Genomic DNA, 15,477 nt, shown 5'->3' on the forward strand with positions numbered 1-15,477 from the left:
TTTCTAAATGAAGCACGTTTCTACTACTTTGTTTTAATCACTGTCCCTGGAAGAAACACCTTATTGCCCTGCTTCCAGAGTCTGGATGCTTATCTACCAATTTGGTAGCATTTTGTTGAGACTGTTGAATTTTCATCTTCTATGGGGCCATTCAGTTTTCTTAAGCAAACTAATGAGCAGAAATTGCATTTTATATTTTAGAGTCGGTTCTAAATTCACTGAAACTTTAAGAAGATGTTTAAACAGATCACAAAGTTTTTCTGTATTTTAAAAATTATTTTTGGCATAAAAATAATATAATAGTAGAAATACTTCTAAATATTTGTTTTCATAATGCTTTCACCATATACTTTTAAGTCAGTTCTTTTTTCTTATAATGTCATGTTTCCCTTGATAAAGATATGGATTTAAATTAATAAATATTCTCATTAGCATGCTAATGATAGGCAGTGGCCAGTTAAAGGGTCAACCCGTCTTCGTAAAAGAAAGGTGTATAATTCATCTTTTAAGTTCACCATCTCTTAAGTATTCTGTCACAAGATGACCAGCAAACCACTGTTTGGTTCAAAAATTTTATGGTTGTTTTGCTATATAGACTCTACCATTTAAGGTAAAAAGATACATAAGTCAGTTTTATTGGACACCTCACCTGTTCATTCATCATCAGCATATTGCAACAGATCTCGGTTACCATTTGGTGTGTTTTATGGCATTTGTTCACTTCTGTGGTGTAAATATTCTTGCCATGACTGAGTTCAGGTTAACAACATGAGTCACTGAACATGGCTTTTGGAAGAGATGAGCAGTTAGATGCAAGTCACCTAGTACTTTCACCAGACAGTTATAACAGGCATGAACAGCCTCAAGGTGACAGTAAATGTGGGATTTCGCTGGGGGTCCAGTGGTTAGAACTCTGCAGGGGACGTGAGGGCTCCCATCCTTTGTCAGGGAACTAGGATCCTGCATGCCTTGCAGCGCAACCAAAAAGTTAAAAAAAAAATGATGGTAAAAGTAATAAATAATTATAACTGTTAACTAGTTAAATAAGTGATGAGCTTAGGTATTTAATGGCTTTTAATATAATGTATTTAGTTTTCAGTTGTCATCTAGTCACTGAGTCGTGTCTGACTCTATGACCTCATGGACTGTAGCCCGCCAGGCTCTTCTGTCCATGCGATTCTCCAGGCAAGAATACTGGAGTGGGCCGCTATTTCCTTCTCCAGGGGATCTTCCCAACCCGGGGGTAGAATCCGCATCTTCTGCATTGGCAGGCAGATTCTTCACTGCTGAGCCACCAGGGAAGCCCTTTAATTTTAAGTACGTGTAATTCTATTTTTAATAATGGCTGTTTTTCATAACAAGGTCACAAAATTCCTAAAATCCCTGAAAGTTCAGCAGTTGACATTCATTGCTGGGTATGAGCCAGTGCACACCTGTGGGCCTTGTGGGACATTTTAAGAATTTAGGCTTAATCTGAGTGAGATGAGAAGCCACTGAGGGGTTTGGAGTGAAGGAGGCCCGTGTGTTAACACGATTGCTCTGCTGTGCTGAGGATGGACTGGAGGGAGCAAGAAGGCGGCAGGGAGGCTGATCAGGAGACTGAACAGTGTGGGCCAGGGATGAGGGTGGCTTCGGGCAGGGCTAGCCTGTGCCCAGACTGAGAAGTGAGGCGTTGCAGGATCTGCCATCTCATTACTCAGTGACTTAGTGAGGTCTGAGAAGATAACCGGACTTTACCCCTCGCTTACCGTAACTTGCTTTGTCAGAGAGAACGTTTTTCAGCTGAACGAGTGTCCAGCCGAATTTGATAGATGTTTATGTTGTTGCAGAATCACTGTGGTACCAAGGAGACTGCATGAAGGTTTGATTCTCAAAGAGGGTGATAATGGCAGTTTGGATGGGCTAATTCTTCAGTGCGGAAGATCTGCCTTGCAGGTGTTCAGCATCCCTGGGCCCGCCTCCCTAAATGCCAGTGGCGCTTCCTGCAGGTTGCCACACCCAGCCTCCCCCGCAACATGCTTCCTAGCAGCCCTGTGCGTATTTTTGCTGAAAGGCAAGGAACTGTGGCCTCTAACACAGTATGTGCCTCTGTTTCTACCCGGCAGTATTATGCCTACCTGTATTCTTACGTGATGCCCCAGGCCATCCGAGATATGGTGGATGAATACATCAACTGTGAGGACATCGCCATGAACTTCCTCGTCTCCCACATCACTCGGAAACCCCCCATCAAGGTAGGGCCCCGCCGTGCACAGGACTGGGGTGCATGTGTACCCAGCTCACTTACTCTGCAGTCGTGCGGTGCGTAACTCACCGTACTTCAGAGTCCTCATCTGTAAAACGGGATGATGAGGCCACCAGCCGAATAGGATCACTTCAGGGTTTAATGAGGGTCTTCACTTCCTCAGGTTTTGTAAATGGATAGAAATCAGTGATTGGAATTTGAATGGGGAAATGTTACATCTTTAATTTTCACTGATCTTGAATTGGAATTTATCCTTTTTATCAGTTATAAACCAGGCTGTAATTCATAAGAGGACTGGTGGTTACTGATTTTTCACCAGAACTCAGATATTTTCATATCACATTACGTTTATTGTGAAGTACTGTTAACTTTCCTCACTTCTTTGAAATTATGCAGTTACTAACTTTTCCCTAGATTGTGTTACTTTTAAAAGAGCACATGTATCTCTGTGTTTCAGTATTCCCTGTTCCCTTTGTTGCTGTTCAGTCCTTAGGTCGTGTCTGACTCTTTGCGACCCCCTGGCCTGCCGCACACCAAGCTTCTCTGTTCTCCGCCGTCTCCCAGAGTTCGCTCAGATTCATGTCCATTGAGTCAGTGATGCTGTCTAACCATCTCATCCTCTGCCATTTCCTTTGTAACTTCTTACATTGTACGTGTCTAAAAGCATTCTGAGGAGGGTCCACAGGCTTCCCCAGATTGCCAAACCAGAATGGGAGGTGATGTGTCCTTGGCACCCAAAATGTGAGGATTTCTGAGTTAAGGTGTGTAAAACTCTAAGAATAGCGCCTGGCACATAAGTTCTTTATAAGGTGTTTATACAAAACAAAAGTACCCCCCACATTGTAGAAGTTTGAGTTCTTTCTCTGTCTTAGAGTTGGTGACTAGATCTGACCAGACTATTAGCAGTTTCATACTTGGTGCACATAAAGACCGGTCCCGCCACTGTCTCTGTCGTCATTGTAGGCTCAGACAGGTGGGAGCTCTCCTGGTGAGGGCTGCGGTGAAGGCCTTGTGACAGTTAGCACTGGAGAGTCTGGCGGTGCCGATTAACAGAATCTATGACTATGCTCCGCCAGTGCTGCATGTTCTGGATGCACACCTGATGTCCCTGTATCATCATCAAAAAGTCATATTATTTAATATTCTAAAATAGTTTTAACTTCGTGGATATCATTAGGGCCATGAGCAAATAATAATTTGGTGTGTATTTCATTCTTCTTATTGTACATTTTGAATGTAAGTTCTAGACTGAGTCGCCACTAGGTGTACAAATAATGATGGTCAAACTGTATCTTTAGTGATAAGCAAGAGTGGTAGCTAGAGAATGCTGATTCCAGCAACAAAGCATAACAGACAAATAGAGAAGCACTTGGGGCTTTGTGCGTTCATTCACACCCATTCCAGCCTTTTGCCAAGTGTGGCTCAGGGTTGTAACTTAACTCCTGGTTACCCCATAGTTTCTCAGATTCTTCAGCCTTCTGCTAAAGCCTCGTAAGAGAAGAATAATTAGCAAAATAATGCACCAAATTGTGTGTGTGTGTTTTTTTTTAAAAAACTCTGAACGATGATAGTATTTTTATATAAAATAACATTTTCCAGGTACTGTGGTAGATCTGATAGTAAATGATAAAAAAGCATACTTCTTTGTGAATTCTAAGGAAGGGAGGCAAAGGTCTTATAAAGAAATTAGTGACTGGTGTACTTTTCTGTTCCTTATTTATCCTTTCTAGTGTAACCAGGGACAGGACTCCAGCCAGATGTTTGCTTTCTAATTATAACTCCCTAGTAGATCATAAGACATTATTCATGAAAATTTAAAGTATCTGAGTGATTAGGTACCTAATAATACCCTCAGTCACGTTAAGCACTCACAGACATGGTGAATTTTTCATCCTCTTGGAAGCATGTTTGTCTGTTATTAGGCCAATGTTTCATTGGTTAAACATCTCTCCAGTGTAGAGTGAGGTGGAAATAATTTGCTATGGTATACATGATTCTTTGGCTACCTGATCCGATTCAGTGGAAAGGCCCTGACGCTGACAAAGATTGAAGGCAAAGAGAGAAGGGGGCTGCAGAGGATGAGATGGTTAGATAGCATTACCGACTCAGTGGACATAAATCTGAGCAAACCCGGGGGGATAGTGAAGGACAGGGCAGCGTGGCATCGCAGAAAGTCAGATATGACTTAGCGACTGAGCGACAAAAGTGAAAACTGGAGAAATTAGAATGACTTTTTAAAGGCAGAGGCTCAGTAAGTTGAGCCTGTCTTCAAATTCTGGGTCCAGTTATTCACTTCATATTATAGAACCAGTTTGAACTCAGTATTTTCATTAATTTACCTAACTTTATCAGGTATATATACTATTTAATATTATAAATTAGTAATTTTTTTTTTTTGCTTTAAATACTTCAAATTTTCACTGCCCCCTCCCTTGTTATAATTAGGAAGGCATGACTGTTTTAGGTGATAGCTGTATTCTTTCAGTATGTTAATATCTCGACAATATTGACTAAATAAACCACACAGAGTTAATTTCATCTTGTTGCTTTGAATAATGTGCTATTAATTTTTTGAAGAGGAGAGATCTAGAATGTCAGTAGACTTCATTCAGAATAAAGGATGAAAACCTCATAAAGCATTGAGAAGACAAGTGGAGATGGCTTATGGGATGAGGAAATAGAGAGAGGATGCATAAGTAAATGTCTTAATATTAATGCTGAGTAAGTTCTCAATATCTATTAAGGACTTTCCGTACCATTACTAAGCAGAACTTTCCTTAGACTAAATTACTTGAACTTTTCCTGTGTAAAATATAATCCATGATGTTGCTTTAGTAAGTGTTCAAACTTCACTTTATACGACTGACTTTATTCTTCTTAATTTTTTGTATGTTTTAGTATGTTATACACACACACACGTATATATAGAGTGGATGCTTAGTCCCTCAGTCACGTCCAGCTCTTTGTGACCCCATGAACTCCAGCACACTAGGCTTTTCTGCCCCTTACTGTCTTCCTGAGTTTCCTCAAACTCATGTCCATTGAGTCCGTGATGCCATCCAACCGTCTCATCCTCTGTTGACCCCTTCTCCTCTCGCCCTCAGTTTTTTCCCAGCTCTCTCTCTATGTATATTATGTAGCCACTGGACCACCAGGAAAGTTCCTATATATAGATTTTTTTTTTTTAATAAGTGTACTGGGGTTGCAATCACATCATTTTTTTAGTAGTGGGTTGCATGATTAAAAACATTTATTTGGAAACCACTGCTTCAGTGAAAATACCTTTATAAAAGGAACATATATAAGGAGAAAATGCCTTATAAAAGCAGTATAAATACCTTTTTGTGCTAGAGTGGAGTCATTTGCAGGTTAAGAGACTCTCCCCTTGAGTGCTGGCGTCTGAGATGAGGTGCAGGGAGAACAGAGTGGAATACTGGACACGGATGTGGTTTGATCACAGCCTTCCTTCTCTAAGCCCTTGACATCCATCTCCTGCTGCAGTCGAAGCTGCTGGGGAGAGTAGTAAGTGACGTGCTGTTGTCTGTAACCTGGAAGATGTCTAGAGAACTGCCAGGAGTGGGAGGGTGCGGGAAGCGGATGGTGGAGTCCTGTGAAGGGACCCCTGGGGGTCATGACTCCTTCAGAGTTTTATCTCTGGTGTGAGTGTGCTGGGCGCCCTGGCCTGTGGTCATGATCACTCCTTAGTTTCAACTCTAGGAGCTGGACTTCTGATTGCTAATACTGGCTGTGGGTGGTGAGTATTCTTCAGCTGGAATTAACAGGATGGGCCATCCCATTTTAATCGTTTTCTCAGTTTATCATAGTAATAATAATTTTAAAATTATTCAGGAAAAAATATATTCAGAAAGAAAATAGAACATGCAGATTTAGAAAACCTAAATAGAACTAGTGGGAATGAAAATTATAGTTATTAAAATGACAGTCTTTGTCAATGGGATAAGACAGCTGAAGAGAAAGTTAATGACCTAGTAGACTATGTGTGAATAATGTGAATACATTTCTGAGAAGGTATTATGGAGACACAAAGAGACGGAAAATAAGGAAGATGAAGAGATGTGAAGGCTGTAAAATCTAACACAGTGCCAGAAAGGGAAGACTCGAGAGCTGGGAGGGGCAGTCTTGAAAGTACAGTATGAGAATTTGCAGAATTTATTGACTGAATGGGGCCTTCTCTGGTGGCTCCTGCAGTGTGTTAGACTGGGGTTAGATACCTGGGCCGGGGAGATGCCCTGGAGAAGGGAATGGCAACCCACTCCAGTATTCTTGCCTGGAGAATCCCATGGACAGAGGAGCCAGGTGGGCTACAGTCCACGGGGTCACAAAGAGTCGGACACGACTAAGCAAAACGCGCAACATTAACTGCATGAATACTATAGCAAATAGTATTACACTTAACTGTGGAAGTTTAGAAGGTCCCTGTTGAAGTCAGTAGTAAGATAAGGCTTGGTTCAGTTCAGTTCAGTCGCTCAGTTGTGTCCGACTCTTTGTGACCCCATGAATTGCAGCATCCCAGGCCTCCCTGTCCATCACCAACTTCCAGAGTTCACTCAGACTCACGTCCATTGAGTCGGTGATGCCATCCAGCCATCTCATCCTCTGTTGTCCCCTTCTCCTCCTGCCCCCAATCCTCCCAGCATCAGAGTCTTTTCAAATGAGTCAACTCTTTGCATGAAGTGGCCAAAGTATTGGAGTTTCAGCTTTAGAATCAGTCCTTCCAATGAACACCCAGGACTGATCTCCTTTAGGATGGACTGGTTGGATCTCCTTGCAGTCCAAGGGACTCTCAAGAGTCTTCTCCAACACCACAGTTCAAAAGCATCAATTCTTCGGCGCTCAGCCTTCTTCACAGTCCAACTCTCACATCCATGCATGACTACTGGAAGAAACATAGCCTTGACTAGATGGACCTTTGTTGGCAAAGTAATGTCTCTGCTTTTCAATATGCTATCTAGGTTGGTCATAACTTTCCTTCCAAGGAGTAAGCATCTTTTAATTTCATGGCTGCAATCACCATCTGCAGTGATTTTGGAGCCCCCCAAAATAAAGTCTGACACTGTTTCCCCTGTTTCCCCATCGATTTCCCATGAAGTGATGGGACCAGATGCCATGATCTTTGTTTTCTGAATGTTGAGCTTTAAGCCAACTTTTTCACTCTCCTCTTTCACTTTCATCAAGAGGCTCTTTAGTTCCTCTTCACTTTCTGCCATAAGGGTGGTGTCATCTGTGTATCTGAGGTTACTGATATTTCTCCCAGCAATCTTGATTCCCCTTGTGCTTCTTCCAGTCCAGGCTTTCTCATGATGTACTCTGCATAGAAGTTAAATAAGCAGGGTGACAATATATACAGCCTTGACGTATTCCTTTTCCGATTTGGAACCAGTCTGTTTTTCCATGTCCAGTTCTAGCTGTTGCTTCCTGACCTGCATACAGGTTTCTCAAGGTTACCCACTAAATAAATGGAGGTAGAGACCACAACCACATTCATATGGTCAGCATAGCGGTTCTCCCCAAGTCTAAAATGTTGGTGTAACTCTAATCAAAATCTTATTAGGTGGCAATAAAATTAACCATCACACCATCAAAAAAAAAAAAATTCTTCTAGTAGGACACTTTATTTGGTTTAATTTGGCTTGGAGTGAATCTTGACAAACATATCCTCAGATTTGTATTGAAAGGCAAAGAGCCAGGATAGGTAAGGCACTAGTGAGCAGGAGGGGAGCTTGCCGTCAGAAAGCGTGGCTCGGTATTAAAGTACATAATCAGGACAGGTGCCTGTGGTCTTGGTGCAGAGACTGACAAAGTCAGTGGTACAGGGCAGAATGCAGACACAGGCCCACGCCTGCACGGAAGCTTGACAGATGATAAAGGTGGCCTCTTGGGAATAACTGGTTTCTGTATGGAACAGAAGTACATGTCATACCATACACAAAGTAAATTCCAGATGGGTTAATAAACCAAATGTTAATAGCAAGCTTTAAAACCTGTAACAAAAAATACAGAAGTATTTTTGCGATATAGACAAAGAGAAACAAAAAGTACAAAACCTAGAAAAGACTGCTTGGTTTGATTGGTATTAAAGTTGAAAGCTTTGTTCAAAGAACTATATCCAGACTGTGACATTGGCAGTCCTGGTACATGACAAAGAATTGATACCCAGGTAAAGGATTTCCAAAGGAGATGACTACTCAGTTGATTCCTTAAGTATGTAAGAAAGTAGTTCAGTGTGGTAGAAAGCTAGATAGTTAATGAGTTTTCACTTTCATGCATTGGAGAAGGAAATGGCAGCCCACTCCAGTATTCTTGCCTGGAGAATCCCAGAGATGGGGGAGCCCGGTGGGCTGCCGTCTATGGGGTCGCACAGAGTTGGACACGACTGAAGTGACTGAGCAGCAGCAGATGATTAATGAACATGTGGAAGGATACTAATCTTCTGTAGTAATCAGGGACGTGGAAGTTAATGTGATATAGTGTATACACATGAAGTGGGCAGAAATGAAAGTGTGATGGTTCCAGATGGCAGTGAGGATGTGTAGAAATTGCGGGTGTTGATCAGGGCTCGTGGGTGTGTACACTGGGACATTTATTGTGAAGAAAGTTTGGTTTTGTCAAGTATAATTGAAGGTCATGTTCCCCATGACATTGCAGGAGCGGAAAGGAGGGAGGGAGGGTGGCATACAGATTAACTCTTTGTAATATTCTGTTTCTTTTGCAAAAAAAGAAAAATATATGTGTAGCCTAAAACAAATAGGACAAAGTGTCAACATTTGACAAACTTGGTGGGTTTGCTTGTTTGTTATGTCCTTCCCCCCTTTAAGCATAACATTTCATTCATATATTTTAAACCAATAGAAGTGTATGTTCCATACATACATAGCCATACTTGATTCTTTTCGGAGATATTTATTTGACTGTGTTGGATCTTAGTTGTGGCATGTGGGATCTAGTTTCCTGCCCAGGGATGGAACCTGAGAGTGCATTGGGAGAGCGGAGTCTTAGCCACTGGACCCCCAGGGAAGTCCCTTGATTCTTTAAGCAAATACCCGTGCAATAAAAATGATAACTAAAAATGAGAAAGTTTAACATTCTCACTACCAACTCCTTGTATTTGTACCTCGGTAATCCCGGCCTGCTGCTTCCCTCCATTGATAACTGCTACCCTGAGTTGAGTTTTAAAAATCCCCTTCCCCTCCTCCCTTGAAAAGCGTTTTTACTGATGTGTATTCATCTCTAGGGCTTTCCTTGTGGTTCAGCTGGTAAAGAATCCGCCTGCAGTGTGGGAGACCTGGGTTTGATCCCTGAGTTGGGGAAGATCCCTGGAGAAGGGATAGACTGCCCACTGCAGGATTCTGGCCTGGAGAATCCCATAGACTGTATAGTCCATGGGGTCGCAAAGAGCTGGACATGACTGAGTGACTTCCACGCCCTCATTCATCTCTAAGTGACCAGTGTCTTTAAACTTTGTGTAAATGGAATCAGACTGTATGTGTTCCTCTGCATTTAGGTTTATAAAAAGTCAGTCTGTGAGCTCAGTCAGTGTTGATGCTTGTGACTGTAGTGTATTTTCATTGCCCCAGAGTCTTAAGTAGGCTCTCCCCCATACCCTTCTAAAAGTTTTAGGTTTGGCCTTGTTGTGTTTAAATCATTCATCCTTGTGGAAGCGATCTTTGCGTATGATGTGAGCTAGGGCCCCGGTTTCGTTTCTGTCTCCAAGCAGCGTCCATTGCACACTCAGCTCATCCGTACCCAGGGGCGCGCAGCGCTGCAAGGCCCCTCAGCAGACGTCTGTGTGCACGTGGGTCTGCTGGTCCAGCTTGTTCGCGTGCCAAATTCACACGAATTGTCATAGCTTTAGAATTAGTTTCTGTATCTGCTAAGACAGGTCCCCTCTAACTTAATCTTGTACTTCAGGAGTGTCTTGCCTTGCACACGCCCTCCTGCAGGGATCTATCCAGAAGGGCAGAGTGTGCGCTGGGCCCCAGGAGGCAGGTGGCTCAGCTCAGGGCAGGAGGGAGAGCTCAGCTGCGGGAATGCTAGCTTTTTTCTGTTCCAGGATCAGTTTTCAACTTTAAATAAATGGACTCATACAGTTATCTCTTTCCACGTCTCTCAGTCTTTTTTTAAAATAACGTTATTTATCTGTTTGTGGCTGTGCTGGGTCTTGGCTCTCACTCAGGCTTTTCTCGAGTTGTGGTGAGCGGGGCCCGGCCCTCCCGCCGAGGCGGCGCCCGGCCTTCCCGACCCGGGCTCTCGGGCGTGCGGGCTTCGGCAGCTGTGCTCCGGCCTCTGGAGCGCAGGTCCGTGCTTGTGGCGCGTGGGCTTCGTTGCTCTGAGGCCTGTGGGATCTGCCTGATCAGGGACTGAACCCGTGTCTCCTGCATCATCGGCAGGCGGAATCTTTACCACTGATCCACCAGGGAAGCCCTCCGTGTCTCTTCGTCTCGCTTTCATATTCCTTTAAAGCTTTCGTCCAGTATTTTCCATCCTGGGAGTAATCTCAGTATTCTTTTTGTCCCTGATTTTCTCCTCACCCAGCCACTGAGTGTCTGATTTAATTCAGTGTGCTTCTTTTCCTTCCCAGCTTTATTGAGATGCAGTTGACATGCAGCTTAGTGGCTTGCCTTACAAACCATCATGAGATGATGCTCACAGCGAGTTTATGTGCTTCCCAGTTCTGTTGTTCTGTTCCGTTCTTTTTCCTTTTCTCATTTTGACTGTGCCATGCCGCGTGTGGGATCTTGGTCTCCTCACCAGGAATCGAACCTGCACTGCTTGCATTGGAAATTGGAAGCGTGGTGTTAACCACCGCCTCCCCAGGGGAGTCCTTATTTGGCTCCTTTTCATATCTGCACGGGCTTTTTCTGATAGTCCCTGTTTCTTCCATCAAACTCTGAGTGCTCTTTCAGCATTTTATTGTGCGTCTGAGACCCATTTACTGTCTCTGTCTCTGTCTGAGGATCCTGCTGTTGAGCAGCGCTTGGCCCTGTTGTTTCTTTCTGCATATTCTCCTTCACGTGACCCATCCCTGTTGTGTGATGTTTGACTGTGAGGTCATATTCTTTGGATGCTACTTACGGCACTTCTTTGAGGCCTGGATCTGAGAGGGCTTGCACTTGTTTCTCTCGTGTGCCTGGGCTCACCACCTGCTTAAGACCTGTTCACGCTAAATTAGCACATTGGGACACACGGGTGACATAAATTGTAGCCTCAGCTGTGTGAGGCCAGCTTGAGGTTGTAGTTTCTCAGAGGGGATGTTTTCTCCTCTTGAAGCTCAGACTAGGAAGGAAGCGGTGCTTCACCACCTTGCTCTCCGGGGCTGCCTCCCACCCACGTGGCCTTCCGCTGGGTCCCAGGGCTTCAGCATGTCTCTCGGATTCGATGACAGTGGCTGCCCCAGCTTCAGAAAGACTGGAGCTCCTACTGTCTCTCTGGATTCAAGCCTTCTCACTCCTTTGACTTCTGAGGATTTCATTTCTTTCATTACAGGCTCAGCCAGTATATTTAAAGAGATGGTTTCTATATTTCATCCTGCCTTTTTGGGCATTCTCTGCTGAGGGGGCTTATATTGTCTGGGCTGCTGTGTTGCTGGCGGTGAAGCTGTTGTATTACTCTGTATACATTCCTGATTGCTTGAAATTCATCATAATAATAACCAGTAAACTATGATATGATCACTTTCCCCTGTCTTTAGATATGACTTTCTTAAACTTCTTTTTAATGGATGTGTAGTATTCTATGATTATTTAACTAGTCCCCTTTCGGTGGGTAGTTTTCCAGCATCTTGCTGTTAAAAACATGAATGAAATGAACAACTGTGCACCTACAACATCTGGCTGTGCAGCCAGGAGAAATACCAGAAGTAGAGTCACTGAGATAAGAAACACTGAGACTTCAAGGCTTTCGGTATCTGCTAAATATGGCCCATTTGGAAAGCACATCCTTACCGACAGTGTAGGTGCTGAATATGTCCCCGGCAGGAAGAGGACTCTGTGAGTAAGGGTGTGCATCGGGCTCTGCGTCTTCGCCATGGAGACGGAGGCCTCATAGACTGAGCTGCGGGGCCTCTGTCTGCACCGCACCACGGTTCTCACCCTCTGCCCTTTCTTCCCGGCTCCCAGGTGACCTCACGGTGGACTTTCCGATGTCCAGGATGCCCTCAGGCTCTGTCACACGACGATTCCCACTTCCACGAGCGGCACAAGTGCATCAACTTCTTTGTCAAGGTGTACGGCTACATGCCCCTGCTGTACACGCAGTTCCGCGTGGACTCTGTGCTCTTCAAGACCCGCCTGCCCCACGACAAGACCAAGTGCTTCAAGTTCATCTAGGGGCACTGCGCGGCGGGCGGAGGACGAGCAGAGCGAGGGAGGCGGCCCCGGGGGCCCTGCACACTGGAGGGCCTGGGGGACGCCCGCCGTGGTCGGGCCAGGCCCTCTGCTGGGAGAGGCGCAGGGAGGCAGGAGGGGCGGGCTGCCTTGCTCTTGAAGTTGGCGGCACTGGGCCCAGAAGCCTGGTCCCAGGCCACCAGGGCTGCCTAACAGGGCACTGACGATAGCTTACACTGAGGACCATGGGGACTCTGGGGAGTCACTCACACAGCTCATGAGCCCAGCACAGCTGGCTTGTGGTTTTTTAATTCACTAACAACTATTATTATTATTTAAAAAGTTTCAGATTTGCCATTCAAGGTTTATTTATATATATGTGTGTATATATACACATATGTGTGTGTGTGTATATGTGGGTGTATACAGATATATGCACACACACTCACAGACATATACATATGTATGTATTCGAGGGGGAGCTTGGCGTTTCTGCCCATCTCACAAAGTGAGGGTCCCACCATGGTGGTCTGTACTTTGGTGGAGAAGGGTCCTGGCCTTCCTGTACCTGGCTCATCCTTAAAGATGGTCTCCATCCTCCCCAGGAGCCGTGTGTGCAGAATCGAGAAAGGGCTGGCGTGGCACCGGGGGGTCTTGCATGGGTTAAGACCAGTGGTTGGCTCCTTCCCCGCCTCCTGTTGGCAGCAGCACTCTGTGGCTCGCGTTGTCCTGCACTCGAGTTCTCGGTGGGACGGAGGGCCTGCGTATTTGGGGGCAGCTGGGCTTCCCTGCCTGGGACAGGTGGGTCGAGGACTTCCTGCTGCCTGTGCTGCCTGTGTATTTGACCTGGCTCCCCTTTCCCCGCTGTCTGAGAGTGAGGACAGGAAGGACTGAGACCGCAGACAGACCCCCAGATGGTTCATTTTGTTTGACCCTCCTTTTAAAGACCTGTTGTGCTTTGGCTGCTGACTTTCCTGAAGGTTCTCTCACGTAGAGAGCAGATGCCTGGCCGCTACACTTCAGGGGCGTCTGAGTGGTTGGTTGCAGGTCGGCCGGCTCTCTCTGGCTCAGAGCAAGTGAGCACAGCACCCTTTGATCCCCACCCGGCTGGCCGGGAGCCACAGCAAGGCACCTGCCTTGGGATGATAACCTGGGTGAAATTCACCTTCCCCACCCCATCTGGACCCGCATCCTGTAGTTCCTAGATCCTTCAGGCCGGGTGGGTGCCAGGCCCCGCCGCTGGGGTTGGTTTGGTCTATGTCAGAATGATGGGAGGATAGGATTTGTTGGGTTAAGCTCAGATCCAGCCTGAAATTGAACAGGTGTTCACATCCCATATTACCACTTCCCCCTGTGGGTTTCAGTCTCTCTTTTCCTGGGCTGAAACAGAAGGAAGCTAACTTTTTTCTTTTCTGGTGGTGGCAGCAGTAGGGGAACTGAAGAGAGTGGTGTCACTGGTGGTGGCTGGGATGTAGCACGTGACCTCTGCCGTTATTTCTGGACCCCCCTTCCTCCGGTGAGGCTGAGTCTAGGAGGTTCCCCTCAGTGACTGAACACAAGCTCGGGCCTGTCCTGGGCACGCACATGCCTTAAGCCAGCTCCCTCTTCCCCGGACCTCCACCTTCCACGCACCTGTTTCCAGGGGGCACATTCCTCTCTGACCTTCCTGCCCCCCAGAGGGTCCTCTTCAAGGGTCACCTGAAGCCAGCTCTGTCCTGGAGGGAGCACCCCCTGGAGGGCTGCTGGACCTGAGGGACCCGCCCCGTCGGTGGGCAGGACCAGGCTGTGTCTTCCTGACCTCCCTGCTGGCATCTCCCTGTGTCTCCCCTGCCGAGGCTGCTTCCTAGGAAATGAGCTCTGCTGCTCGGCAGCCCAGCAAAGGGGTCCAGACCCCCGCCTCCTGACTTTCTAATTACTCCTTCTTTGACCCTGGACTTGATTCTTTTTAGCAGTAGCCTTCTTCCCTTTGGGAAGCCAAAGAGTGTGGTGTTTTGAGCTATAAATGTGGCTGCTATTTTTATCTTGTCTCTCTTAATGTGAGGAACCCCTGGACGGCTTCTGAGCATGGGGTCCCTGGTGAGAAAGTAGCTGTGTCAGGACCCGCCGAGGTGGAGCGAGGAGGGCACGGGGTCCCTGGTGTCAGGACAGATCCGGAGCAGCTGGTGCTCTGAGGTGGGGGATGACATCACAGGACATCGCGGGGTGCTGGGGGGAGGTGACGTCAGCGCAGACGAGGGGCACCGTTGGACCTGAGCGCGGCACTGACTTGGAGGAGCTGGGACTGCAGGCTCCGGTGGACACGGGCTGCATCTGTAAAGGACACGCCTCACGGCGAGAGGCGGGGGCAGGGCTCTCGGGGGCCTAGTCGGGTCTCCCAGAAAACAGCCGTCACATTTTGCGAGGCGGGTTAGGGGGCCGCCCAGATCCAGGCTTCCAGTGCCTTTGATGCCTGTTGTTCACCTTGGGGAGTCCAGAGTTGTCTGCGCCACCTGGCTGACTCCTGGAGCCTGGCACAGCCCTGCCGACACACGAGACGTCGCCAGCTGTCCCGTGAACGCCCACTGCCGACTGCGCTCGCAGAGCCCAGCGCATCCTTGCTCCCCAGTGGGCCAGTCTGCTCCCTCCCGAGAGACACCCGCCTGAGGGGAGGCGCCCACCAGACCTGCGCGGGGGGCCTCCGCCTGTGTGGGCCACCGCTCCAGCAGGGCCCGGGCGCCGTGCCCCGACCAGTCGCCGCTCCGGAGCGGCCTGCCAGTGCTCACGTTCTGGAGGGGCAAGCTCTCCTAATACGCCGTGTCCATCCTCCCCATCCCTTTTCCAGTCATGAGCACAATGGTCTTACGTTGGGTTTTTGTAAAAAAAAATAAAAAAAAATGGAGACTACAAGCA

The 15,477-nt window shown here is 46.7% G+C and overlaps 1 protein-coding gene across 3 annotated transcripts in view; it reads left to right on the plus strand.

Moving 5' to 3' along the window:
- The window catches only part of EXTL3 (exostosin like glycosyltransferase 3), a 133,299-nt gene extending 117,822 nt beyond the window's left edge, over nt 1-15,477 (plus strand). For all 3 annotated transcript variants that reach the window (XM_069576704.1, XM_069576705.1, XM_069576703.1), the window contains 2 exons: nt 2,106-2,234; nt 12,382-15,477. In XM_069576704.1, the coding sequence (XP_069432805.1) occupies nt 2,106-2,234; nt 12,382-12,591 (339 nt within the window). In that variant the 3' untranslated portion in view covers nt 12,592-15,477. The remainder of the gene's footprint in view (nt 1-2,105; nt 2,235-12,381) is intronic.

This window comes from Ovis canadensis, chromosome 2, assembly GCF_042477335.2.
Source record: "Ovis canadensis isolate MfBH-ARS-UI-01 breed Bighorn chromosome 2, ARS-UI_OviCan_v2, whole genome shotgun sequence".
Taxonomy (NCBI): domain Eukaryota; kingdom Metazoa; phylum Chordata; class Mammalia; order Artiodactyla; family Bovidae; genus Ovis; species Ovis canadensis.